General features: G+C 45.0%; 1 protein-coding gene across 1 annotated transcript in view; it reads left to right on the top strand.

The window, feature by feature from the left end:
• Positions 1–19,809: 19,809 nt before the first annotated feature.
• The window catches only part of NAALADL1 (N-acetylated alpha-linked acidic dipeptidase like 1), a gene marked incomplete at its 5' end in the record, with an annotated part of 24,940 nt that continues 17,287 nt past the window's right edge, over positions 19,810–27,462 (top strand). Inside the window, 4 exons of the mRNA XM_083374079.1 lie at positions 19,810–20,009; positions 21,962–22,134; positions 23,503–23,624; positions 25,949–26,068. Of these exons, the coding sequence (XP_083230205.1) occupies positions 19,810–20,009; positions 21,962–22,134; positions 23,503–23,624; positions 25,949–26,068 (615 nt within the window). The remainder of the gene's footprint in view (positions 20,010–21,961; positions 22,135–23,502; positions 23,625–25,948; positions 26,069–27,462) is intronic.

The raw sequence follows: 27,462 nt of genomic DNA, 5'->3' as shown, positions 1-27,462 counted from the left end.
ATTACATTTATATACCGCCCTTTCCCGAAGGACTCAGGGCGGTTTACAGGTGATTAAAAAACAAAGATACAAAAGTTAAAAACAGATTTAAAAAAATTATATTCGTCCCTGCATAAATAAAACCCTAGTTAAAATTAAGATTAAAGCTAAAATTAGAATTCTCAGCCTGGGCCAGAGAGCTCGAAGAGCCAGGTCTTCAGGTCCCGGCGGAATGATCGGAGGTCGGGGGCAGTCCTCAGCTCCACTGGCAGCTGGTTCCAGAGGGCAGGCGCACCCACTGAGAAGGCCCTATCCCTGGGTGTTACCCGCCGGCAATCTCTTACCGGTGGCACCCTGAGAAGACCCTCCCTGTGGGAGCGCACTGGACGAAGGGAACGTGATGCCGGCAGCAGGTGCTCCCTCAGATATCCCGGACCCAAGCCATGTAGGGCTTTATAGGTCATCACCAGCACCTTGAATCTCACCCGGAGGGCAACCGGGAGCCAATGCAGCTCGCGGAGTAGAGGTGTTACATGGGAGTATCGGGAAACCCCCATCACAACTCGCGCGGCCGCATTCTGCACCAGCTGAAGCCTCCGAGTGGTCCTCAAGGGCAGCCCCATGTAGAGAGCGTTGCAGTAGTCTAAACGGGAGGTCACGAGCGCATGAGTGACTGTGCCTAGGGCATCTCGGTCCAGATAGGGTCGCAACTGGCGCACCAGGCGAACCTGGGCAAAAGCCCCCCTGGTCACGGCTCCTATATGGTCTTCAAAGTTGAGTCGTGAATCCAGGAGGACGCCCAAGTTGCAAGCCCTATCAACGGGGGGTAACACCTCACCCCCCCACCTCACCCCCCCGCTATCACTTTTCTAGGATGGTCGTGTACCACCTGCCAGGTGCCAAGGTACCACGGGTGGTACCCGTACCGCTGATTGAAAAGCCCTGGACTAGAAGACTCCAAGGTGTTCTCCATCCCTATGGTTCTAGATCTGCTGGCTACTGGTGTGTCAACGAGGCGCTGGGTAAAGTCATTTTGCAGCTGAAAAAAAACAACAACCCTTCAATTTCATCTTGGCAAAAGCACAAAAGAATCTCCAGACCTACACAGGAAGGTCTGCAAACATCCCTCCTCAGTGAGGCCGTTAAAATGCTTCCCATCCTCCGATTCACACTTGTAAAAGTTGCCGGGATTTTCCAAAGACCTAGATGAAGAACAAAACGCTGAGGAACAAAACCGTTCTGTTCAATCCGAAAGGGAAGAAGAGGTTTTGTTTTATTCGTTTAGCCTATTTTATAGGGACCCCCAGCGCAGACAGTGTCCCGGAAAGCCTTAGAAAAACAAAACAAAACAACGCTATTGACACCAGTTCAATGACAACTGGAATTGGCCACATCTTAACAATTGGGAACTCTTTGCTGCCTTTCTCCAGGACCCGAGATCATCTGAACGAAGCTTGAGAATTGCAGATTTATTTAATAATCCAACTACTATTAAATATGTCCCATCATCAGAACAACGGCTTCCTAACATTCCAAATTGGGGGAATAAAGGAAATTTGCCTCTGTGGGCGCTCCCATCGCTGGAGTTTCTTAAGAAGAGACTGGACAGCCATTTGTCTAAAATGTTATAGGGCAATGATGGCGAACCTTTTAGAGACCGAGTGCCCAAACTGCAACCCCAAACCCATAAGCGTGAAAAATGGTCACGAGTCTCTTTTTTCCCCCCAGTGCCATTGTAACTTCGGACAGTCGCTAAATGAACTGTTGTAAGTCGAGGTCTGCCTGTATCCAAAGAATTTGCTACCCTTATCCAACCAATCCATTTTGCTGTTGTTCCCCTGCACACAGGTGCTAGTCGTTTCCCACTCTAGGGGCCGGTGCTCATCTCCGTTTCAAAGCCAAAGAGCCAGCGCTTGTCCGAGGTCGTCTCCGTGGTCACGTGGCCGGCATGACTAGATGCCAAAGGCGCACGGAGCGCTGTGACCTTCCCACCGGAGTGGTCCCTGTTTTTCTACTTGCGTTTTGACGTGCTTTCGAACTGCTAGGTTGGCAGAAGCTGGGACGCGTAACAGGCGCTCACTCTGCTACGCGGCACTCGGGATTCGACCTGCCAAACTGCCGACCTTCTGATCGACAAGCTCAGCGTCCTAAACCACTGAGCCACAGGACTGCAAAAATCATTTATTTTTATTTTTATTTTTGCATCCAGCTGCTGGGTCAGCGACAATGTCCTTGAAGGCAGGGACGAAGACCAGGCTGTTGATCTTGGGCAGGGGGGGGCAAAGCTTGGGGGTCTTCTATGTCTCAGAGCTGAAGTTCTCTTAGCCTGTAAGGGCTCGGGGTGGGGGGGGGGGAGAAGGACGTGAGAGCCTTGCAGAATTTCCAGCTGAGTTTATGGAAGGCTGCACCCACTTTCCTTTTCGTACGTCCGATAACTACGGTTTAAAAATAATCTAGCCACTGGATTGATTTTTCCCCCATGCGGCACCATGGGTCAATATACAATTTTTATTGTTAAATACTTGCTTTGAAACGCAAGCAAAAGCGCTCCCAGGCATGTGCTTTTATGTAACTGTCCAGATGTGGCTTTTACACACCCAGTGTGAATTGCAAGCTAAGACTTGAATTGCAAAGGGGATGGATGGGTGGATGGATGGCGAGATGGCTACAAGAGAGTGGGATGAGAGAGAGAGATTCTAGATAATAACTAACTAGCCTTGGTGGAGCAGTGGGCTAATGCCTCCTTAAGTAACACCAGCTGCCTGCCATTAGTGCAGGTTCGAGTCCCACCAGGCTCAAGGTTGACTCAGCCTTCCATCCTTCCCAGGGAGGTAAAATGAGGACCCAGATTGTTGGGGGCAATTAAGCTGACTTTGTAATAATGCCGCTTGGGGTGTGTGTGAAAGCCCTAATAAGCAGGCATATACATAGAATGATGGCTACTGCTAAGCTTGTAAGCCGCCCTGAGTCTTCGGAGAAGGGCGGGATATAAATGCAATTAAAATAAAATTTAAAAAAAATAGAGCGGTCTTTCTCAACCAGAGCAATTTTGAGATATGTGGACTTCAACTCCCAGAATTCCTCCAGCTAGCGTGGAGAATGTTGGGAGCATAGGGAACGCTGGGAGTTGAAGTCCACACATCTTCAAGGGCCCAAAGTTGGGAAACCCTGTTTTATCTAATCTCTCATCTTTGTTATCTAATCTCAGGGTGGAATTTGCCCAGTTTTATGATCCAGTGCCAGATACCGTGTTCCTCTTCTCTTGTTGTTGAATCATCAAAGCATCTTTATGCAATTTATTGGTATGATTGCTCAGCTCAGCGGAATGTAAGCTTTAGGAAGAGGAAGAAAATATGAATTCAGTCTGCGTAAACTGGATTGTTAAACCCCGGTTTGTGAACTAAGCAACAATGGCTTGGGGTTACACCACCCACCAATGTATAAACCACAGTTTATAAAGCCGTAAGATGTAAAATGTGTGGACTTCAACACATGCTGACTGGGGAATTCTGGGAATTGACGTCCACCCCTTTTAAAGTGCCCATCGTTGAGAAACATTGCTCTAAAGCAGGGATGGGCAACAATGGCCCCTTTGTGACCACTGAACTTCCCAGAATTCCCCGAATGCCCCAGTGAGCCATTTATTTATTAATGTTGCTTATTTTTCAAGTATAAGCCATCCAGACCTATTTGGATCTTAAATTGTACAAATACATTTTTAGTGTAAAAGAATCCAAATCCAGAGGGGGTCAAATTGTTCTCCAAAGCACCAGAAGGCAGGACAAGAAACAGCGGTTGGAAACTGACCAAAGAGAGAAGCAACCTGGAATTAAGGAGAAAGTTCCTGACAGTGAGGACAATTAACCAGTGGAACTGCTTGCCACCAGAAATCCTGGGCGCTCCATCACTGGAGGTTTTTAAGAAGAGGCTAGACAGACACTTGTCTGAGATAGTATAGGTTCTCCTGCTTGAGCAGGGGGCTGGACTAGAAGACCTCCAAGGTCCCTTCCAGCTCCTATTCTATTCTATTCTATTCTATTCTATTCTATTCTATTCTATTCTATTCTATTCTATTCTATTCTACTCTACTCTACTCTACTCTATTCTATATTCCAATATCTATTCTATTCTATTCTATTCTATTCTATTCTATTCTATTCTATTCTATTCTATTCTATTCTATTCTATTCTATTCTATTCTATTCTACTCTACACTACTCTACTCTACTCTATTCTATATTCTAATATTTATTCTATTCTATTCTATTCTATTCTATTCTATTCTATTCTATTCTATTCTATTCTATTCTATTCTATTCTATTCTATTCTATTCCTATTCTATTCTATTCTATATTCCAATATTCTATTCTATTCTATTCTATTCTATTCTATTCTATTCTATTCTATTCTATTCTATTCTATTCTATTCTATTCTTCTATATTCCAATATTTATTCTATTCTATTCTATTCTATTCTATTCTATTCTATTCTATTCTATTCTATTCTATTCTATTCTATTCTATTCTATTGACATAGAAGAACATAGAATAATAGAGTTGGAAGGGACCTTGGAGGTCTTCTAGTCCAGCCCCCTGCTCAAGTATGAGACCCTTTACCATTCTGGATAAATGTTTGTCCAGCCTTTTCTTAAAAACCTCCAGTGATGGAGCATCCACAACTACTGACGGCAAGCCGTTCCAGCTGGTTAATTGTCCTCACTGTTAGGAAGTTTCTCCTTAGTTCTAGGTTGCTTCTCTCCTTGGTTAAACTTCTAGATCCCTCTCACAGTTACTCCTCCTGGACCTGATACCCCCTATTCTGTACCGATGCATTTGTTTTTTTCCCCCCTGCCTAGGTGTAAAACCCTACTTTTCTCACCAATACATTGCATTTTCTTGGAGCCCAATGTTCCATTAAACCCACTTGTTACATTAAGCTGAGATTTCCTCCCACTTCCCACCATCCGGTCCCAGCTGAAGAAACCTCTTGGATGAGACGCGAAACGTTTTTAAAAAGAAAAACAAGGAAGTCCACTTGCCTCGTGGTGGGGAGAAAAAAAACCACAAACATCTTGGGGACAACCAGGATCTGGATGACGGAGACTCTGCAGAGACATTTAAACTCAGATCTTGGCCAGGATGTTGGCAAAGGGCTTAGAAGGAGGAACTGGCTTAGGAAACCAGGCTGGGCGGGGAGGGAAGAGGCGCAACAGATGCTCCGGTCAAACCGATGGCCTCTGTTAGTTCAATCAGAGGTCCAAGGCTGATTGTATTGACAAGTCAGATTTCTGCTCCACTAAATCGGCCGGCCTGGGCTAAATGAACAGGGAAGACGAGGCGAGGAGCAGACGGCCGCCCGTTGCTCAAGATGACTGCCTCAGCCGTCCAGCACGAGCTGGGCAAGAAGGGCCAGGCGGTGGCATTCAACCCAACCCGCTGGTCAGAGGAGAATGGTGGCAGCGGCGTCCCGGCTGGGAAGCTCCAAGTCCTACAGAAGTTCTTCACCCCAGTCCAGCAGGCCAGGCGGCGGAAGGAGGTGATCTATTTGCCCCTGCAGATGGAGAGCTTTGATGACCGCTGCTCCGTTTACTCCTCCAGCTCGTCCACCTCCACCTCCTCGGCCATGTGGTGTTTGGAAGCCAGGCTTGAAAAGGCGCCGCTGCCCTCTCAAGACCGTTCTTCTCCGTCTGGACCTTGTAAGGAGGTGGCGACGGAGGGTGCAGCCTCTCACCCCACCCGGGAGAAACGAAGGCTGGGTGGGTCCTTCACCCCGTTTGTCCGAGGCCAGAGTGTGGAGACTGGCGATTTGCCTCTTGGTCAGGGCCATCCGGAGCTCCAGCAGCAGGTGGGACAAGCTGAAGGCCTGGAGGAGAACTTCTACCAGGCCAGCGGCCTGCACCATGGCCCTGCCTTCGGCGAAGGAGCTGAAATACCAGCTTTGCAGCTGCCCCCCAAGACTGGCCGGCATCCTCTTGGCCGGGCTGTCTTGAGAAACGGGGTGGTGGAGGAGGACGGCCGGTTGTGGAAGACCAGATCCAGTGAGACCATCACTGAACGTCCAACAGGAGCGAAGCCTCTCTTGGCACCAAAGCCCAGGAGATGCCAGCAGCGGCAGGAGAAGTCATCCTCTCCTAAAAGCTTGGATCTGACTCTGCCCAAGAAGTCCCTTATCCTAGGAGAAAACAGAAGGATAGAAGACAAACTACGCTTTTCGGAGTTCCTCAACGAAGTCACCCAGCAAATCATGAGTCCCTCAAGTCTCATGTCTCTGGGTTGGAAGTCCCGGGGGTCTTCTCCAACCAAGAGAGTGCCCAGCACCAAGTCTATTTCCTCGGAGTCCTTGCTGGGGAAAAATGAGGGGAAAATGTACTTGCCCAGGAGGAAAAGAATTGGAACGTTTGAAGCCAAAGGAGATGCCACCTCCATCCGCCCCAACCAGCTCCAGGCCAATGCCAAACCTGTCAGGATTCCGGATGAGACTAGCAGCACTTCAGAATCGGGCCTCTTTGCTCCCTTTGTGGCCAACTTGCCTGAGCGATCTGAAGAATCTTGTGGGGCAAGGAGGGGTGGCGAAGGAGCTTCGGAGCATCTTCTGAAGCCCAAGGCTCAAGAACGATCCGTCAGAAAAGCAGAGGAGACGGTGCCCCTAGGAGCAGAGAAATCAGATGGCAAAGAATGGTCACCGGGCGTGGCGAGGAAGACTCAGATGCTTTATAAGGTACAAAGTTTTTTTTGTCAAAACAAGAGACTCCCTGGCCACCTGGGCCAGGTTCTCCTCATCCTGAAGAAGGAGAAGACCCACATCATGGTTTTAGTTGATTTCCTCTTTTCCCAAAATATCCTCTTTTGCCAACATTGAGTTAACACAACTCTTATTGTTTTGATAGATAACAATTAGGTAAAGGGTAAAGGTTCCCCCGCACATGCATGCTAGTCGTTTCCAACTTTAAGGGCTGGTGCTCATCTCCGTTTCAAAGCCGAAGAGCCAGCGCTTGTCCGAGGACGTCTCCATGGTCATGTGGCTGGCATGACTAGCACGGAACGCTGTTACCTTCCCACCGGAGTGGTCCCTATTTTTCTACTTGCGTTTTGACGTGCTTTTGAACTGCTAGGTTGGCAGAAGCTGGGTTGAGTAACAGGCGCTCACTCTGTTACGCGGCACTCGGGATTTGACCCGCCAAACTGCCAACCTTCTGATCGACAAGCTCAGCGTCCTAACCCACTGAGCCACTGCGTCCCTATAGCTAACAATTAAATAAATATAAATATAAATATATATATGTATATTCCCAATATTCCTAAAAATGATAATCACATCAATATAATATTTCTTTTTTATCCAAGCATTCTGGTTGCCTTATCATAGATCCTGTTACAGTCCTTATTTTAATTTGTTTCTCCCACCAAATTCTAGGTATTCTTACTGGTTAAGATTTTCTCAAAAATTAATTACATTTAGAAATGTAACCCTATTTTTTCCTTATGAACCATCTCACACTTTTACATTTCTTAAGGAATAGATAAAACAAATGGGGAAAAAAGAAAGCAGAGCAAGAGTAAAGAAAAAATAACATAGTACTTAAAATATATATCCCTCCTAAGCTAATATATATTTATTTCCTAGATTTCTTATTCTTTTTAACCATAATTAAAATATGCTTCATCTTTAAACACTCCATTTAATACATCTAGTCATCTCTAGTCCTTTAACTCTTATTCAAAACATTTTTTATCCATTATAACTTTTCTTAACTTCAATCACATTTAACTATCTAAAACGTTCCCTTTCTCTAAGTCATTTCAACTTGTTTATATTACTCATATCAAGAAAGAGAATAAGAAAGCGGGGGAAAGCATACTTATTATTTAGGGAATTCATCCCTCTTAGAATGACATATATATTCCAAAACGTTTCTATTTCTTTAACCATATTCAAACAAATGCTTCTTTTTTAAGTATTCTCTCTCTCTGGCAAGTCCCATCATCTATTTTCTTGGTTTCCGCTTTAGCCTTTCTTCCTTTGCCCTGTGTTTTTCTTAATCAATGCATTTTGCTGAATCAAAAGGTTTTTCTGTATGCTCATAAATGTTACTGTAGATATAAAAAGTAAATCAGGGCTTGTACCTTCTGCCTTTCCATGTTTGTTGAAAATCTTTTTCTTCCTCTCCGCTTCTCCTATCATTTCCTTTCTCGCCGACGTTCCTGATATCTCTACAGTCCGTTTTATCCAAATCTGTTTTCTTTGTCCTCAGATTTATTTCGTAGCCTTAAGGGATAAGTTGTTTTTCCCCCCCAATTCTTGTGAATTTTTTTCCACTAGGATTAAATCATGTTTCCTTGTTTTGTTAAGTTCCATCTTTAAGTCTCTGCTCTCAATTCTATATCCATTTATCTGTTTTATCTGCTCCTTCTCTGTTGTTGTTTTCTGGGATTTTGTTGTTGTTGTTGTAGAGTTAACTTAGAAATGGATTGATTTATATTTTCAGAGTTGTTTTGGATTTCTTTATGGTTTAAAGTCAATGTTGTTTCAATTAGTTGCAGTATAATATATATATATATACATATATATGGATCTTTGGTCATTCGGGGTTTTTCCCACATAGAATTGAAGGTGTAAGAGCTCTTACACCTTCAATTCTACGTGGGAAAAAACCCCGAATGACCAAAGATCCACATACAAACACCCACAGTGCTTTTTTTGTAAAAGAAAAAGGTGCCGGAACTCACACATGTCATACAACCCCCCTTGCCTACCCTACAAGGTTCCATCCAAAAAAGGTGCCAGAACTCCGTTCTGAGCGTTCTATGAGGAAAAAAGCCATACATATACATATACATATACATATACATATACATATACATATACATATACATATACATATACATATACATATACATATACATATACATATACATATACATATACATATACATATACATATACATATACATATACATATACATATACATATACATATGTATTTGAGGGAACACCTGCTGCCGGCATCAAATGCCCTTCGCCCAGTGCGCTCCCACAGGGAGGGTCTGCTCAGGGTGCCGCCGGTGAGAGATTGCCGGCGGGTGACACCCAGGGATAGGGCCTTCTCAGTGGGAGCGCCTGCCCTCTGGAACCAGCTGCCGGTGGAGCTGAGGACTGCCCCCGACCTCCGATCATTCCGCCGGGGCCTGAAGACCTGGCTCTTCGAGCTCTCTGGCCCAGGCTGAGGAGAAATTTTTAATTGGGTTTTTTTAAGAGTACAGGGTCAATTTAATATTTTTTAATTTGGTTTTTAACTTTTGTATGTTGGATTTTTTAATTCCCTGTAAACCGCCCTGAGTCCTCAGGGAAAGGGCGGTATATAAATGTAACTAAATAAAATAAATAAAATAAATAAAATAAATAAATATACATATACATATACATATACATATACATATACATATACATATACATATACATATACATATACAAAAGGTAAAGGTTCCCCCGCACACGCGTGCTAGTCGTTTCCGACTCTAGGGGCCGGTGCTCATCTCCGTTTCAAAGCCGAAGAGCTCCTGCGAGTCCCTTGGACTGCAAGGCGATCAAACCGGTCAGTCCTAGAAGAGATCCACCCTGACTGCTCTTTAGAAGGCCAGATCCTGAAGCTGAAACTCAGATCCTTTGGCCACCTAATGAGAAGGAAGGACTCGCTGGAGAAGAGCCTCATGCTGGGAAAGGTGGAGGGCAAGAGAAGAAGGGGACGACAGAGAAGGAGGTGGCTGGATGGAGTCACTGAAGCAGGAGGCGTGAGCTTAAAGGGACTCCAGAAGATGGTAGAGGACAGGAAGGCCTGGAGGAACGTTAATTTGAGTTTTTCTCTTCCTTTTTTCCCTCTCCAAATAGCTTTAGAGTCCCAATTAAATAGATACTGTTTTGTTTTTGTTTTCTTTTGCTCTTCAGGAACTTCTGGTAGACGGGAATCCCAAACCATCCAGGTGAGTAGACTTGCATCCTTTTAGGCATACTGACATAAGATTTCCTGCTCGAGCAGGGGGGGTTGGACTAGAAGACCTCCAAGGTGCCCTCCACTTCTGTTATTCTGCTATTCTGCCTCTCCTTGAGAAACGCTCTCCCAAGAGAGATGGGCGGTTAAGAAATGTAAGTCACCTTTTTCAGGGCTTTTGTAATGTCGAACAACAAATGAATTGTTGTAAGCTGAGGAGTGTCCTTCTCGCCCAGCACACTGGCGTGATTCTGGGTGAATAACAAATAAAATTGAGTTTCTGTTCTCATGTGTTGAAGGAAAAGTCTTCATCAGGGTTCAGTCCAAGCTGGGAATAGACAACATGGCGACTGCTTTAGAAAGAAGGTTGCAGTTTATTAAAGAGGAGAGCCAGACAGGAAGGTGGCTCTGGAAGAAAAGAGAGTGAGCACGTGTAGGGAGTGGGTTTTTATACCCTCTGGAGCCTTTTGTTTGGAGTTGTTTCCTGTTCCTGTTTGAGGTTTTGTATTTCCTGTGTCAGGTATTTTGGCATCTGTGGGTTAATCCTATTATGTCCTGTCTTAGAGTTTGGGTGGGGCATGTAGATTTTTGGTGTCTTTGTCTTCTTAATCTTCTAGGGGGGTGGCAGGGCCCTCCAACCTTCCTGAATGGATGATCACATCAGCATTTCTACAGAGCTGGTTTCTGCTTGGGGGAGAGAGACTTGGAGCTGTTAAAAAAACTGGGCATGCTTTTCTGCCTCTTTAAGATCCTTTGAGGAAATATATTTTTCTGCCCTTTTCATATTTCCTTCTCTGGGGGGGCTGACTTCCCACACACGATAGGTCTTCCAAGGAGCAGGAACTACCAAAAATTCCTGTTTTGGACACCAAACCTGTGTTTGCTGAACAAGACCTGCCAAAAAAATGGGGAGAGACTTTGGAGACTTTAAAAGAAAATTTCAGCAGGTAAGGAAGATGGAAAAGCACATGGAGGTCTTTAAGGGGTGGGGCTCCCGGTACTCCAACTCACTTGTGGGAAGAGTTTAATATTAAAATGTTAACATTACCAACAGTTTTGAACAACACATGTCCATTCGGGAACTGTCATTGTAGTTTCAGCGTTTCTTATCCTTGGTGACTTTACGATAAGTGGACTTCAACTCCCAGAATGCTGGCTGAGGAATTCTGGGAATTGAAGTTCGTCCAGCTTAAAAGATGCTGGCTGGGGAATTCTGGGAGTTGAAGTCCACCCAATCTGAAAATGGCCAAGGTTGAGAAAAACTGGTTTACTTATTCGTTACCAAATTTCTGTACGCAGAACTTTTATTCAGAACGATTTTCATTTCTTTCCGCTTCTCCTCAAATAGGATTCAAGAAGAGTATTCCAACACACGTCACACCAACCAGTTGTTAGAAGAGAAACTTCAGAGGATTGTAAGAACCCCGTGGTATCACTTATTTATATGGTTAATTGTATATTGAGTTACTTAACTGATTACAGTGGCTTACTAAGTGGGGAGCCTGCTTCTAAATATAATTCCAGATAGATAACTTTAAATACTCTGAAATCTTAGACCGTCTGTACGTTCTGCTAATAGCTGCAAGGTTCATGAAAGAGGTGAGCTACGTTTCCTATTTTCCAAAAAAAACCAACAAATTAAGATCATCAATCAAGCAGTCATGCTGCAGAGACACGTCTTCTCTGACTTGACTACGTCAGGCCTTTTCCCATCTACGAGGAACTATGGGAATTAGAGTCATAAATCATTTTTAGGTATCAGCTTGGAAAGCCTGGTATCTAACATAATAACTGCAGAATTAATTAATTAATTAATTAATTAGATTTTTCTGGTTGCCCAAGTCTTGCCCACCAATTCTGAGTCTGGATGGTAGAGCAAGTTTGGACTACTACAGAGGTAGGCAACCTGGGCTCTTTTATGACTCATGGACTTCAACTCCCAGAATTCCTGAGTCACAGCTGACTCAGGAATTCTGGGAGTTGAAGTCCATGAGTCATAAAAGAGCCCAGGTTGCCTACCCCTGAACTAGTGTGATTAAGGCTAGAAACCGCACGATGGTGAGTTCTAGTCCTACCTTAGGCAAGAAAATCGGTTGGGTGACTTTGGGACACTCACCTGGAGACAAGGAGTTCTAGTCCCGCCATAGGCATGGAAATTGGCTGGGTGACTTTGAGACAATCACCCAGAGACGGTGAGTTCTAGTCCTGCCTTGGGCATGGAAATTGGCTGGGCCAATCACCAGGAGACGGTGAGTTCTAGTCCCATTTTAGGCCAAGAGCCAGCTGGGCGACTTTGGGCCAGCCCCCCCTCTCTCTCAGCCTTACACACCTTGCAGGTTGTTATGGGAAAAATAGGAGGAAAGTCTGTTGAACATGTTTGTCGCCTTGAGTTATTTGCATCCCTTGAGGCAACATTTAAATTTCTGTGGGTCCCTTGAGGCAGGATATGAATAAATAAACAGGTAGATAGATAAACAAACAAACAAATGCAACATTTGAATTTCTGTGGGTTTGATAGGTCGTTATTCTAATCCAGGGGTCTTCAGACTTGGCCCTTTTATGACTTGTGGACTTCAACTCCCAGAATTCCTCAGCTTGGCTGAGGAATTCTGGGAGTTGAAGTCCACAAGTGCTAAAAGGGCCAAGTTTGAAGACCCCTGTTCTAATCTAACCCATCTCTTGGCCTATTTGGCCCCACACCTGTCTTTCTTCTCAGGCACAGACTATGGCAGAGGAAAGGCAGACTTGGAACCACCGAATCTCTGAACTGGAACGGGTTATCCGGCTCCAAAACATTATTTGCATCTCGGAGAAAATTAATGTGAGTACTTCACTTGCCTCGAAATATAGGTTGGGGTGGACAACGGCGTGTGAATGCTAGGGACCTGGTGGAATGCACTGGGTTTTGGAACAAGTACTGTAGGAAGAAAGCTGAGAGATAACAGAGGTGGGAGCAAATGGGTCTTTTGCACCTTTAATGTCTGGCTTCCTTCTGTTATTGAAGGTACAGAGGTTGTGCTTCCTTTTGTGTGTAGACAATGTATCTAGTTGTTCCAAGAGCTCTGGGCCATCCTCATAACAGACCTAGACACATATTTGAACCCCTTCTACATGCTCACTATTTAGTGTCATTAAGTAAAGAATCGTAGAAGATGCAACATAAGATTTGAGGGAACTTTGGACGTCTTCTAGTCCACAAGGAACAAATTGTAGTTTTGGTATTTATTTATTTTATTTTATTTATTTTTATTCCATTTATATCCCGCCCTTCTCCGAAGACTCAGGGCGGCTTACAAGCTTAGCAGTAGCCTTCATTCATGAGGTGGTACATGAGGTGGAACATCTGCCTTTCCCAAACTGCACTTTCCAGATATATAAGGAAGCATTTGGGATGCACAGCCATTGGCTCGTGGCTAATTTTACTTCTGAACCCTTTGCCAGGAATTATTTGGGGGGAAAAAACTATGACGCAGTGTTTCTCAACCTCGGCAAAGTTTAAGACGAATGGACTTCAATTCCCAGAATTTCCCAGCCACCCATGATTGCCAAACCACTGTAATTTCAAACCAAGACTTGAATTCCAGAGGAGATAGATGGATCAGTGGATGATAGAGAGGAGAGAAAGAGAGAGATGATGGATGGATGGACGGTCAGACGGATGGACGGACAGATAGATGATAGACAGATGATAGACAGATAGATTGTAGATAGAGAAGAGAGCCTTGTGTCTCAATCTTATCATCTTTAAGATAAGTGGACTGGCTGGAGAATTCTGGGAGTTGAAACCCACCCATCTTAAAGTTGCCAGGGTTGACAAATAGCGTCATGAAGGATCAATGAATGGAAGGTTCTTGAAAAGTTTGGGACCTTTAAACTATCTCCTTGTTTCTGTGTCTTTCTCAACCTTGTCCAGGTTTTGGATCTGCTCCCCAAATCCGGCATCCAGGCCCAGCTTGAAGGAGACAACCCCATGGCTCTTTGTTCTGGACCTCTCTTGGACCTCATTCCTCCCCCTCCCCCTTTCAAGGATGAAGCCTCCAGCACCCGGAGCAGTCCTGCCCCGACTGATTGGAGCCCCGAAAGCAGCAAGCTGAGCTGCAGCCTGGAATTTGACCCAACCAGGTTGCTGGGGGACTCCGAGGCTCATGGACCTCCTGCTGCCAAGAGCTACTTCCGCCCATCCCCTCCCTCTGCTTGGCAGCCCACTAAGTTCTGTGCCGAGTGTGCCAATGCAACGGAGGAGTATGGCAGGAAAGAGAGGGGGCTGGTCTGTCCTCCCCCAGCCCCCTGCTTCTTATACCTGCAGGAGGCCTCAGCACCCTCACCCACTGCTAGCCCTTTGCCAGACCCAGAACTGGGGACCTTCCCGATGCTACCTCCACCTTACCTGTCCAGCCGTTCAGCAGCCACTGAGCATCCGGCTGAACGGAGCAGATGGGGCCGCTCAGATGCCTCCGAAGTCTCCCGGTGTCCTGGCATGGCGGAGAAGACCCCGAGACCCCGTCTGGAGCATCAGCTGAGGCCAAAGATGCTGGACAGACGTGGCCCGACCCCCCAGCGCTTGGAGCAAGAGGGGACCCCAGAGAAGGGGGCCGACTGGTCTCGGCCCCACTGCATCGCCGTGCACAAGGAAGGGAGTGGCGAAGAGCTCCACGGTCCTGGAGAGACGGCCTCAGAGGGGAAGCTGTGCCCGAGCCTTCAGCAAATGGGGGGTACGCTCCGCCAAGTCAGCAAGGGGGGAGGCAGGGGGAGGCAGAACGTTGCCGCTGTCCAAGACTCGACATTCCTGTGACGAGGCAAGGCCACAGCCCCTCTGAGTCCCCCAGCTGAGTCCCCTGGGGCTACAGGTCGCATCGGGCGTGTTGCGGTGAAAAATGGCGATGTGGTAGAATTTAATGCAGAGTGGCAGGAGGGCTGGGGGCGTCTTTCCCAAGGAGCCTGGAATGTCTGGTAGGCAGAAAGAGGGTGAGGCAGACACCCCCCCCAAGCAGTTCCCATGGTATATCTATAGTTACCCAGATAAGTACTTTAAGTCTGGCAAGGTTGCTGTCTATAGAGTACAGTACTCTGAAGTAAGTGCTCATGTTGTTTTTGCTTCCTTGGGTGTGACATTCACATTACAGTGTCCCAAGGGTCTCCCTTGATTATTAAAGGTAAAGGTAAATGTTCCCCCCCACATGCGTGCTAGTCATTTCCGACTCTAGGGGGCGGTGTTCATCTCCATTTCAAAGCCGAAGAGCCAGCGCTTGTCCGAGGACGTCTCCGTGGTCATGTGGCCGGCATGACTAGACGCCAAAGGCGCACGGAACGCTGTTACCTTCCCACTGTAGTGGTCCCTATTTTTCTACTTGCATTTTTACGTGCTTTCGAACTGCTAGGTTGGCAGAAGCTGGGACGAGTAACAGGCGCTCGCTCTGCTACGCGGCACTCAGGATTCGACCCGCCAAACTGCCGACCTTCTGATCAACAAGCTCAGCGTCCTAACCCACTGAGCCACCTTGATTATTATCTCCCCTCAAAGCAAAGCTAAACATGGGGGGGGGGGCGGTGTTCTAATCTAAGTCTCAAGTTAAACCCTTTAAGACTTAGACCTCACTTGAATTGCGGCATCCAGTTTCAGTTGCCATGATATAAAAAAGATGTTGAGACTCTAGAAAGAGTGCAGAGAAGAGCAACAAAGAGGATTAGGGGGCTGGAGGCTAAAACATATGAAGAACGGTTGCAGGAATTGGGTTTGGCTAGTTTAATGAAAAGAAGGACTAGGGGGTGACAGGATAGCAGTCTTCCAATATTTAAGGGGCTGCCACAGAGAAGAGAGGGGTCAAGCTATTCTCCGAAGCGCCCGAAGGAGGACAAGAAGCAACGAATGGAAACTAATCAAGGAGAGAAACAACCTAGAACTAAGGAGAAACTTCCTTACAGGGAGGACAATTAACTAGAGGAACTGCTTGCCTCCAGAAGTTGTGGGCTTTTGAAAAGAGACTGGGCAACCATTTGTCCAGAATGCTATAGGGTCTCCATCTTGGGCAGAAGATTGGACTAGAAGACCTCCAAGGTCCCTTCCAACTCCGTTAATCTCTAATATTCTTAAGAGGCAGGTTGGGAACGGGCTTCAAAAAAAGTCAAGATGGCGGCCCTGACGTCACAAATGAAGCACTGCCCAGTTTTTTGGGTGTGTGGCCCATTGCTGTCTTTACCTGATTAAATGTAATTTGGGCATTTGACCACTCGCCTGTATATACTGTATGAAGGCTGAAACGTCCTGTGATCACTCGATCTCCATTTATAACCTTCCCAGGCATCTTCCAACCGACAAAGTCAGGGAGGGAAGCCAGATTCATTAACAAGCGTGTGATTCACTTAATGACTGCACGGATCGCTTAACAACTGTCCGAGTCACTTAACGAATGTGTGATTCATGTAATGGTCGTGGTAAAAAAATGATCACAAAAACCGGGGTCCGGTCATGTGGTGATTCTCTTAAGGACCACATCACTTAGCGATCAAAATTCCCACCCTGAACTGTAGTGGGTCTCACAAATGGTTTCAGCATGCCAGGACACATAAGTGATTAATAATAAAATTTGGCTGTCTTAATCGATCTATTTTATAATAATAATAATAATAATAATAATAATAATAATAATAATAATAATAATAATAATAATAATAATAATAATAATAATAATAATTTTATTTGTACACCGCCCTTCTCCCGAAGGACTCAGGGCGGTGAACAGGGCAAACATATGAAAGTACAAAAATACAAAAGTTAAGAAAGAATTAAACGAGATGCCCAAGTTATAACAATAGGTTAAAATACATTGAAAACATGTTTTAAATTTTTATATTTTATCACAGGTCTTTCAATGACTTTTTCGTGTTGTTCCAAGATGTTTTGATATTTCGCCGTAGCGTACTAAAACTTTTGGGGTACGGCTTCAAACGGCACCGGCTTCTTTTGGGACGAATGGCAATTTATGTCCGTAGAATGGAGAAGTAAACGAACGAACGAACAAATAAATAACAAAGGGCATGTTAAAGAATGTCTCTGTGTTGTGTCTCACATATAAAAGGAAAAAAGGAAGAGAGAGAGAAATGGGTTGCATCTTTTCCGTCAAAGATCCTGGCTGAAACCAGAAAATTTGAATGAACCAAGAACTATGTTAAGAACTATCTATAAGGACCAATTTTTTAGTGATGGCTCCTTGCATTAGGCTTTGTGTCCCAAGGGGTAGGCAACCTTGGCTCTTTTATGACTCGTGGACTTCAACTCCCAGAATTCCTGAGCCAGCACAGCTGGCTCAGGAATTCTGGGAGTTGAAATCCACGAGTCATAAAAGAGCCAAGGTTGCCTACCCCTTGCGAGTCTAGCATATACGTGTAACACAACAGTAAAGAATCCGTCATTGTTCTTGTGATCCTTTGGCAAGACTGCACAACTGGTTTGCCATCCTGTTCTTCGGAATTTTTTCCACTTAAAACCTCGGGATTTGCTGGTGGTCTCACATCCAAGCACGACACAGTTCTGACTCTCTTAACTTTTTCACGCTCAACTCAAGTTCGGCTCTCCGGGTGGGTCTGTGACAAATTCGCCGCAGCCAACGCCTCGCAGGACAATGCGCAGGACAAGAGTTACACTAACATCGAAGAAATGGCGGAATAGAATCATTAAAGAAAGGGGATGCCAAAGGAGAGACAGAATGAAGTGCAAATGACAAAAATTAAAATCTATTTTTATTGTTGAGTTTTCCTGCGGCAATTTGGCCCTGGCTAGCGATTCTGGAGTAAGCTGGCCACGGTGAGTTGTCGGTGGTGAGTTGTCCCATTATGCCCTGGGCGTGTGTGAATTGCTGCTGAGTATAAAGTTTCTTTTGATTCAAGCTCAGCTCTGGTTAACTTTGTGGATACACTCGTGCAGAGATTTGCTTTTAAAATGTTCCACTTTGGGCTTCATTTCTTTCTGGTCCCTCAGCCGAATATGACATTTTATTTATACATATAACTTGTATCTCTTCTCTGTTCTTTTATGGACATCCTCCAATGTTCCCCTCCTTAATTTATTTATTTTATTAAACTTATATGCCACCCTCCTCCCTAAGGACTCAGGGTGGCGCACAACCATAAAAATTTAAAACATAAAATAGAAAATTTTAAAAAAAGAATTAAACAATAAATACAATAATTATATAACAATTTAAAAACCAGTAAAAAGCTAATTAAAACCGTAGTCAGCTTGTTGGAACAACCACGTCTTCCAGGTCACGGCGGAAGGACCGAAAGACCGGTCGGAAATCACCCCGTGCCTGAAGGTAGACTCGAACTCAGCTCTCATTAGTCCCTGCCCGACACCATAACTTTACTACTGGTAGTCCGGTGTAGTTCAGTACTTACCACAGTTCACTTAGTGTGACTCTTTAAGGTTACAAAGGCACTGGAAAAAAATAAATGACTTGGTGTTGTGCAGGTTCTGAGGTTTTGCTTGATAAAAAGAAAATAAAAATGCAGGAAAGCAGAAGTTGCCTTCAAGCTTTACGTTTTTATTCAGCTGAACAAAGGCGGGCTCCTCTAAAAGAGAGCAAAAGCCCCCAAATATCAGGAAAGCCTTATTTTTTATACCTTCTTTGTTTGCATAAGCAATTCACCCAGCAAAGCCGACACACATAAGATAAAGACTTCGCCCTTTAAAGCTGGCGCACGGTAGATAAGAAGGGAGAAAGCAGAAGTAGCTAAAAATGTCCCCTTTTGGGTGTCCCCCCCCTCCAAGACACCAGATGTTTCCTTTCAGACACCAGATGTTCCTGGGTGGGTTAGGATATTGGGTCTTTCCTTTTATGACCCTGCATTCGTGGTTCTGCAAGTGGCCAGAGAGAGTGGGGCCATCTGCACGTATTCACAATTGATATATATCGTCCCCTAAGTCCAGGTCAACCTTCGGACCATTTTTCACACTTAACGACGGTGTTTTTTTAAAAATTCCATTTATATCCCGCCCTTCTCCGAAGACTCAGGGCGGCTTACAAGCTTAGCAGTAGCCTTCATTCTATGTATATGCCTGCTTATTAGATCTTTCACACACCCCCCCCCCCCAAGGGGCATTATTACAAAGTCAGCTTATTGCCCCCAACAATCTGGGTCCTCATTTTACCTACCTCGGAAGGATGGAAGGCTGAGTCAACCTTGAGCCTGGTGGGACTCAAACCTGCACTAATTGCAGGCAGCTGGTGTTACTTAAGGAGGCATTAGCCCACTGCTCCACCAAGGCTCTTGCAGCATCCCTGTGGTCATGTGGTCAGAATTCAGATGCTCGGCAGCTGGCTCACATTTATGACGGTCGCAGCGTCCCGGGGGGGGGTCACCTGATTTCCCCTTTGGTGACCTTTTGACCAGCAAAGTCAATGGGGAAGCCGGATTCACTTCACAGCCGCGTGACTAATTTAACAACTGCAGTGATTCGCTTAACCACCCTGGCGAGAAAGGTCGTAAAAGGTGCAAAACTCACTTAGCAACAATCTTGCTCGGCAACGGAAATTTTGGGCTCCAAAATTCGATATGCCTTTGGAGCGCCAGCATCCCGGTTGGGAAAACTCATGTCTTTCTGCCCGATTGGTCCAAGACACATACAGACGCACATGCACACACACGCACCCTGGAAGAACCACGTAGGCCATTTCCTTGATCAGCCCATCCCAGACGATCAAAGGGCACGTCATCCTTGCAACACCGCCTGCCTTTTTATCACGCCCCAGACCCGAGAAGGTCTGCCCAGAGCCAGGAGCTAAGGAAGGGCTGACAGGGTCTCTTGAACAACCAGGCGCCTCTCCTCCTGGGTCACTGGCAACCATGGCCAGCTGGAAATACATTCTGGGCTCCGTCTTGGGTGGGGCGCTGGTGCTGACCGCGGGGATCCTGCTGGGGCACTTCGCCATCCCCAAAGAGGATTCCCCCAGCTGGATCAGCAGCATCTCCAAGGATCTGGACCCGGCCATCCTGGAGGATTTCATGAGCCAGGTGGAAGCTGCCAACATCCGAGAGAACCTCAAGTAAGAATTGGGGTGGGGGTGGGGGCAGGACCAGCCCTGAAGTCACGGGTAGGGCCCTGTGGTCTTCATGTTTGTCTTTGAAAGTGCTGGCCTAGAAACCAGGAGACGGCGAGTCCGAGTCCCACCTTAGGTAGGAAAGGCTGCTGGGGCCAGCCCTTCTCTCTGAGTCCGATCCACCTCACAAGGGTGTTGTGGGGAAAATAGGACGAGGAAGGAGGATTAGGTATGTTGGCCATCTTGAGGGTGGAAAGAAAGAAAGAAAGAAAGAAAGAAAGAAAGAAAGAAAGAAAGAAAGAAAGAAAGAAAGAAAGAAAGAAAGAAAGAAAGAAAGAGAGAGAGAGAGAGAGAAAGAAAGAAAGAAAGAAAGAAAGAAAGAAAGAGAAAATGAGGGAGAGAGGGAGAAAGGGAGAAAGGAATAAAAAATAAAAGAAAGAAAGAGAAAAGAAAGAAAATGAAAAGATAAAGTAAGAAAGAAAAAAAGGAAGGAAGGAAGGAAGGAAAGAAAAAAGAAAGGAAGGAAGGAAGGAAGGAAGGAAAGAGAGAGAGAGAGAGAAAGAAAGAAAGGGAGGGAGGGAGGGAGGGAAGGAGAGAAAGAAAGAAAGAGAATGAGGGAGAGAGGGAGAAAGGAATAAAAAATAAAGAAAGAGAAAAGAAAGAAAATGAAAAGATAAAGTAAGAAAGAAAAAAGAAAAGGAAGGAAGGAAGGAAGGAAAGAAAGAAAAAAGAAAGGAAGGAAGGAAGGAAAGAAGGAAAGAAAGAAAGAAAGAAAGAAAGAAAGAAAGAAAGAAAGAAAGAAAGAAAGAGAGGGAGGGAGGGAAGGAGAGAAAGAAAGAAAGAAAGAGAATGAGGGAGAGAGGGAGAAAGGAATAAAAAATAAAAGAAAGAAAGAGAAAAGAGAAAATGAAAAGAGAAAGAAAGAAAGAAAACAAAGAAAAAAGAAAAGGAAGGAAGGAAAGAGAGAAAGGAAGGAAGGAAGGAAAGAAGGAAAGAAAGAAAGAAAGAAAGAAAGAAAGAAAGAAAGAAAGAAGGAAGGAAAGAAGGAAGGAAAGAAAGAAAGAAAGAAAGAAAGAAAGAAAGAAAGAAAGAAAGAAAGAAAGAAAGCTTTCTTTCATTTTCCCAGAAACAGCAGGACTGGGTTACCTATTTTGTGAGTGGTCACCTGGGTTCAGGATTAACCCAACCCTTAAATCTGGCCTGCCTGCCTGAATCCAAGGGCTGAGTGCTTCTTGCCTGCAGATCTGCGGTCTCAGAGGATTCAAATGAGTTGAGCTCAGAGAAGAGTGTGGGTGAAGTCAGTGGTCTTTCTAAAGAACAGAATAGAATAAAAAACTTTATTGTCACTTTAAATGTACCCTAATCAGCATACATTAAAATGAAATTTCGTCGCATTATGCACATACGCCTATACACGCACATTATATGACACATGGAAACCTCGCAGTCTGGGAACTGAAATCCATATATCTTCAAGTTTGCCTAAACTGAGAAACACGAATTTGTACTATAGATATTGTGACAAGTGCAACGTGGCGACCTCCTGGACAACTCCAAAATATTTTGTACTAACAATCCCATCATCCCCTGCCACTGGTTAGATATACTCTAAGCATGATGGGAGTGGTAGTCCAAAATATGTGGAGATGATCGGGCTGGTCAGCCCCAACTTCAGAAGAACAGAATAACAGAGTTGGAAGGGACCTTGGAGGTCTTCTAGTCCAACCCCCTGCTCAAATAGGAGACCCTATATTATTCCTGACAAGTGGCAAATCCAGTCTTTTCTTAAAAACCTCCAGTTTTGGAGCACCTACAACTTCGGAAGGCAAGTCGTGTTTTTTTTTTCCTTCCTTCCCCTGTTGAAAGAAGCAGTCATGCAAAAAAGTGATGTTGGTCTCTGAAATCTGAAACACGCAACAAACATGGTTTCCCACGTCTGGTTTCCCTTCACACGTTAGGAAGCTGTCAGCCAAGCCCCACATGGCAACCACCAAGGGGGACCAGGATCTAGTGAAACTCCTCCTCGAACGCTGGAGGAACCCGGAATCTGGTCTTGACAAGGCCACGGAGATCCAGTACGACGTATTTCTCTCCTTCCCAGATCCAAAGAAACCCAACAGAGTCCGTGTGGGTGAGTATGGGAGAAAGGGGTGTGTGCGATGGACAGAGTTTTGGACACACACACACACACACACACCTTGCAGCCTCTCACCTTCCCATTAGAGAAGACCAGGGCTTTTTTTGTGTGTGTCATAGAACGCACCAGAATGGAGTTCCGTCACCTTTTTCCCGACGGATTTTCCAGAGTTGCGTTCTTTTCCTATTGTTGCCCTTCCTATCCTGGTTTGTTTTATAAAATGCCCCGCTGGCGGTATGGTGCAAGCCGGGGTCCCCTCTGGCGCTGTCCGCCTCCTCCAGGAGGAGCCATGAGGCACCGGAGCACCACAGCCAGAGCGTGGCTTGATCGGATGGGTCGGACCACGTGGTGTGGAAGCCGATGGTGGCGGTAGGAGACACATATAAACATGGCGGCCCTCTTTCACGAGAGGGCGAGCGAGCCTTTTGACTTCCCTTAGAGAAGGCGGGAAAAAGGGACATGGTGGCTCAGTGGGTTAGGACGCTGAGCTTGTCGATCAGAAGGTCGGCAGTTTGGCGGGTCGAATCCCGCGTGCCGCGTAGCAGAGTGAGCGCCTGTTACGCGTCCCAGCTTCTGCCAACCTAGCAGTTCGAAAGCAGGTAAAAACGCAACTAGAAAAATAGGGACCACTACGATGGGAAGGTAACAGCGTTCCGTGCGCCTTTGGCGTCTAGTCGTGCCGGCCACATGACCACGGAGACGTCCTCGGACAAGCGCCGGCTCTTCGGCTTTGAAACGGAGATGAGCACCGGCCCATAGAGTCGGAAACGACTAACACGCGTGTGCGGGGGAACCTCAGAGAAGGCGGTGTATGAGGTGAAAAAGAGGCAAAGCCAAAGGAAAGAAAAGCTGTTAACCGCCCTGAGTCTCTTGAGAGAAGGGCGGTATATAAATTAAATAAATAAATAAAATAAATAAACAACAAACAACAATGGTATGCAGTTACAGGTATTCCTTGACTTATAACCTCAGTTGCTACTGGGACTCCTCTCATTAAGTGACGTGGTCCTTAAGTAAGTCGGGCCCGTGTTTGTGACCATTTTGGCCAGAGTCGCTAAGCGAATCAGGTGGTCATTAAGCAGATCCAGCTTTCCCCATTAGCTCGACTCGGGGAAAGCTGGCTGGGAAGATCGCAAGGAACGATCACGCGACTGTCACAAATACACGCTTGAATTTTGATTGCATGACCGTGGGGACATTGCAACGGTCGTAAATGTGAGGACGGATTGTAAGTCATTTGTTTTTAGCACTGTTGCCACTCTGGAGGGTTGTTCAAAGGCTGAGGAATTCTGGGAGATGAAGCCGACCCATGTTAAAAATTTCGTAGGGAGGAACTTTGACCAAAATTTCCTTCCTTTCCAGTGCTGGAAAACGACACGGAGGTCTTTGCATCCAGAGAAACTGAGGAAAAACTCACATCAGATCAAGAAGACCCAGATATAGTAAAGCCCTATGCAGCTTACGGACCCCCAGGGACCGCCAAGGTACAAATCCTGACAGGGTAACGCTGCCCTTTTGCTCTTCTGTCTCAACCGTTTGCCACTTGAAGATGGGTGGACTTCAACTCCCAGAGTGCTTCAGCCTGCTGGCTGGAGGATTCTGGGAGTTGAAGTCCACCCCGTCGTCAATTGGCTAAGGCTAAGGCGACTCCCTTTTATCTAATCTCTCATCTTCGTTATCTCACCTTAAGCTGGAATTTGCTCGGTTTTATGATCCAACCCCTGATACCGTGTTTCTCTTCTACCGCTGTTAAATCAATAAATCCTTTTTATGTGCTTTAATTGGTTGTTAAAAATGATTGCTCAGCTCACTGGAGTTGGAGCTTCAGGAAGAGAGCCGAAGGATGAATCTAGCTTGAATTTTTTGGCACACATCCTGCGAACATCTCTAATCTCTAATCTTTGCTTTTTTTCTAAGTGCGTTTGATTGATTGGCTTTCTTCTTCTCCGCCCCCCCCACCCCCGCCCCCTTTTAACACAACAAACCTTGGATGTTTTCCTTAACTTTGCAGCCCAATGGTTTCGGCTTATTGGACAGATCAGAGTCCAGGAAGTCCTTGACTTACAACAATTCATTTAGTGACCATTCAAAGTTACAACAGCACTGGGAAAAAATATATGACACAAACGTTTTTCACACTGCTGAACGCTGCAGCATCCCCGTGGTCACCTGATCCAAATTCGGACACTTGGCAACTGGTTCATACTTATGACCATTGCTCTGTCCCAAGGTCATGTGATCCCCTTTTGCGACCTTCTGACAAACAAAGTCAATGGGGGGAAACCAGATTCACTCAACAGTCGTGTTGTTAACATAACAACTGCAGTGATTCACTTAACAATGGTGTCAAGCAAGGTTGTAAAATGGAGAAAAACTTATTTAACATCTATCTCGCTTAGTAACAGAAATTTTGGGTGCAATTGTGGTCTTGGGTTGAGGACTACATGTATTAGTTTGTTAATATCAGCATAATGTCAAATAATAGACTAGAATAGAAATAATAGAATAGAATAGAATAGAATAGAATAGAAATTAGAATAGAATAGAATAGAATAGAATAGAATAGAATAGAATAGAATAGAATAGAATAGAATAGAATAGAATTTAGACTAGACTAGACTAGACTAGACTATAGAATAGAATAGAATAGACTAGAATAGAAATAATAGAATAGAATAGAATAGAATAGAAATTAGAATAGAATAGAATAGAATAGAATAGAATAGAATAGAATAGAATAGAATAGAATAGAATAGAAATTAGACTAGACTAGACTAGACTAGACTAGACTAGAAATAAGGAAGAGAATAGAGAATAGAATAGAATAGAATAGAATAGAATAGAATAGAATAGAATAGAATAGAATAGAAATTAGACTAGACTAGACTAGACTATAGAACAGAATAGAATAGAATAGAATAGAATAGAATAGAATAGAATAGAATAGAATAGAATAGAATAGAATAGAAATTAGACTAGACTAGACTAGACTATAGAATAGAATAGAATAGAATAGAATAGAATAGAATAGAATAGAATAGAATAGAATAGAATAGAATAGAATAGAAATTAGACTAGACTAGACTAGACTAGACTAGAAATAAGGAAGAGAATAGAGAATAGAGAATAGAATAGAATAGAATAGAATAGAATAGAATAGAATAGAATAGAATAGAATAGAATAGAATAGAATAGAATAGAATAGAATGACAGAGTTGGAAGGGACCTTGGACATCTTCTAGTCCAACCTGCTGCTTATCAAACTGCCAGCCCGTGGGGTGGATGCGTCATGAGAAAACTGTGTGCCCACCTCATTGCCGGCAATGGGGAAAAAGTTCCGATACATCATGAGTTTGACATGTGTGCCCTATACCATTTCAGACAAATGGCTGTCCAGTCTCTTCTTAAAAACGTCCACCAGTGTTGGAGCATTCACAACTTCTGGAGACGTTGTTTCACTGATTAATTGTTCTCACTGTCAGGAAGTTTCTCCTTAGTTCTAGGTTGCTTCTCTCCTTGACTAGTTTCCATCCGTTGCTTCTTGTCCTGCCTTCAGGGGCTTTGGAGAATAGCTTGACCCCCTCTTCTTTGGGGGCAGCCCCTGAGATATTGGAACACTGCTATCATGTCCCCCCTCATCCTTCTCTTCATTAAACTAGACACACCCAATTCCAGCAGCCGTTCCTTATATGTTTTAGTCTCCAGTCCCCCAATCATCTTTGTTGCTCTTCTCTGCACTCTTTCCAGAGTCTCAACATCAATAATAACATGGCATTCATACCACTGCATGGCATTGATTTTCTTCCAGGGCAAACTGGTCTATGCCAACCAAGGAAAAATGAGTGATTATGAACTTCTCAATCAAAGCATCGACCTCAACGGCACCATTGCCATCACCCGCTACGGAGGAGCCGGCAGAGTTGACAAGGTAACTGTAGGGAAGAATTTTTCCTTTTGCAAAGACGGATTTTCATAGGATGGCCTCGAATGCTCAGGATCAGTAGTTCAAAAACTAAGTTCATCTATTTAAAGGGTAAATCAGTATTTCCTAACCTGGACCACTGGAAGATGGGTGGACTTCAACTCCCAGAGTTGGCTGGCTAGGGAATTCTGGGAGTTGAAGTCCACCCACTTTAAAGTGGTCAAGGTTGAGAAACATCAAACTGAGGGCTCACCAAGCTGGTGGGTTGGTTTCTGGACGTTTCGTTACCAGACTAAAGAACATATTCACTTACTGACCAGCCAAAGCCCTTATAAACTGAAGAACGCCAACAACGGCATCCCCTATACTCCGCTGAAGATGTTACTTAGCCTGGTAACGAAGCATTCGAAAACCAATCCACAAGTTCAGAGGACGAACTTCCCCCCTCATCCTTCCCCCGAGCTACAGAGAGTCGCCACCATTGCAAGCCCCAAATAAGTTAAGTTAACCCACTAGGGAAGTCCAACGATCAATAAACTAACCCCATAAGCCAGGTTTTCCCAAGACATGGTGGCTACAGATACACAAAAAAAAGCCCTGGAATCATGGTTAACCTCTTTAATTGAGCCTCACGTGACATGGGTCTTGATACTGACTTTTGTGCGTGTTGTGTTAACATAGGCAACATCTTCTGGTGGTGAGTTAAGGCAGGGTTGTCTGTCTGTCGCTTGGACCACTTTCCCATTGCCTCAGAAAGATGCTTGCAACTCTCCGTTACTCTCAGCCTGGCTGAGAGTGATGGGAACTGTAGTCACACATGCCTGGGAGACATTGGAGTTCAGAGGGGCTGTGTGGTTGTGTTCCACAGTATTTTGTAACACACTGCTGAAGATGTCTGGACTCCCTGAATATTTTCTGTGGATATAATATAATAGGCAATAATATAATATAAGGGATGCGGTGGCTCAGTGGGTTAGGACGCTGAGCTTGTCGATCAGAAGGTCGGCAGTTTGGCGGGTCGAATCCCGAGCGCCGCGTAGCAGAGTGAGCGCCTGTTACTCGTCCCAGCTTCTGCCAACCTAGCAGTTCGAAAGCACGTAAAAACGCAAGTAGAAAAATAGGGACCACTCTGGTGGGAAGGTAATAGCGTTCCGTGCGCCTTTGGTGTCTAGTCATGCCGGCCACATGACCACGGAGACGTCCTCGGACAAGCGCTGGCTCTTCGGCTTTGAAACGGAGATGAGCACCGGCCCCTAGAGTCGGAAACGACTAGCACACATGTGCGGGGGAACCTTTACCTTTACCTTAATATAATATAACAGGCCATAATATAATATAACAGGCCATAATATAATATAACAGGCCATAATATAATATAACAGGCCATAATATAATATAAT

The sequence above is a fragment of the Vipera ursinii genome (assembly GCF_947247035.1).
Source record: "Vipera ursinii genome assembly, chromosome: 15".
Taxonomy (NCBI): domain Eukaryota; kingdom Metazoa; phylum Chordata; class Lepidosauria; order Squamata; family Viperidae; genus Vipera; species Vipera ursinii.
This window is presented reverse-complemented; position numbering and strand designations above follow the sequence as displayed.